General features: G+C 64.6%; 1 protein-coding gene across 1 annotated transcript in view; it reads left to right on the top strand.

The window, feature by feature from the left end:
* The window catches only part of ITGB2 (integrin subunit beta 2), a 15,086-nt gene that overhangs the window by 2,750 nt on the left and 11,126 nt on the right, over positions 1-1,210 (top strand). Inside the window, exon 5 of the mRNA XM_006922558.1 lies at positions 570-811. Coding sequence (XP_006922620.1) covers positions 570-811 — 242 coding nt within the window. The remainder of the gene's footprint in view (positions 1-569; positions 812-1,210) is intronic.

The raw sequence follows: 1,210 nt of genomic DNA, 5'->3' as shown, positions 1-1,210 counted from the left end.
CAAACCCCTCCCTCACACCCATGCGGGGTTGGGGAGTAGGGGACACGGCGTTGGGGGCACCCACACAGGGCCCCTGGGGCGTCTAGCCGAGGACTCCCCTGTGCCTGCTACCCTGGCACCGTCGACACCGCCCAGCCCCCTCTTCCCCAATCAGAGAACAATAATCCCACAGCGCTAGTTATGGGAAAAATTAAAGACCCCGAAAGCACGTGGACTACGGAATAATCGCGCCAGCAGTGGGGCCCTGAGGCCCGCCGCGGCCCTGAGACTGACGGGCAGGGACTCGCTCGCAACGCGCAGCCGCGGGCCCAGAGCCCATTCGGCAGAAGGGGAGGTGCCACCACCACGGCTGCCTCCTCCAAGCGCTGTCTCGGTGTGTGGGGACACGCACACTCACGCGCGTACATGATCACACGTGTGCACACGCTTGACACACCTGCGCGCTCACACGCCCCGCGGACTGTCTTGCTTTCTCCCCCGCCCCGCACTGCGTGGGAGACCGAGGGCTTGCAGTCCCGCCATCTCACTGCTTAGCGTCACCTTCGCCTCCCCACTCACGCCCCTTCCAGGCTTCGGGTCCTTTGTGGACAAGACGGTGCTCCCCTTTGTCAACACGCACCCCGAGAAGCTGAAGAACCCGTGCCCCAACAAGGAGAAGGAGTGCCAGCCCCCATTCGCCTTCCGGCACGTGCTGAAGCTCACCGACAACTCCAACCAGTTCCAGACGGAGGTCGGCAAGCAGCTGATCTCTGGGAACCTGGACGCCCCCGAGGGCGGGCTGGACGCCATGATGCAGGTCGCCGCGTGCCCGGTGAGGCCCTGTCGCGGCTTCGTCTCCGGGTTGCTCTAAATCTGGGGCTTCGGTCCCACAGACATGGGGCCAACTTCGCAGGCTACAGATGCTCTAGGTGCCCGCCTCCCGGACCCTGTCAGCCACCCATAGGTGTCGCTATCAGCTTGGGACGCAGGGCAAATCCTCGAAGCCTAAATTTGAGCAAACCATCTTGTAAAGTGACACCGCCAAGGGGCCGATCCTGGTGGTCCCTAGAGCAGAACCACCCCGACTCCTGGGCCCCTCGGGAAATGGGCATCCTGGCCAAGTCTCTGTGTCATGTGGCTTGGCTGGCCGTGCTGGCTGTCCCCCCGCCTGGCGGTCCTGCCCCAGCCCAGAGCCCTCAGCCTGGTGTCTGGACCCCTGCAGTCCCGACCC

Source organism: Pteropus alecto, unplaced genomic scaffold (genome assembly GCF_000325575.1).
Source record: "Pteropus alecto unplaced genomic scaffold, ASM32557v1 scaffold339, whole genome shotgun sequence".
In the NCBI taxonomy this organism is placed as follows: Eukaryota; Metazoa; Chordata; class Mammalia; order Chiroptera; family Pteropodidae; genus Pteropus; species Pteropus alecto.
Note: the sequence above shows the minus strand (reverse complement) of the source record. Positions and strands in the feature narration are given on the sequence as shown.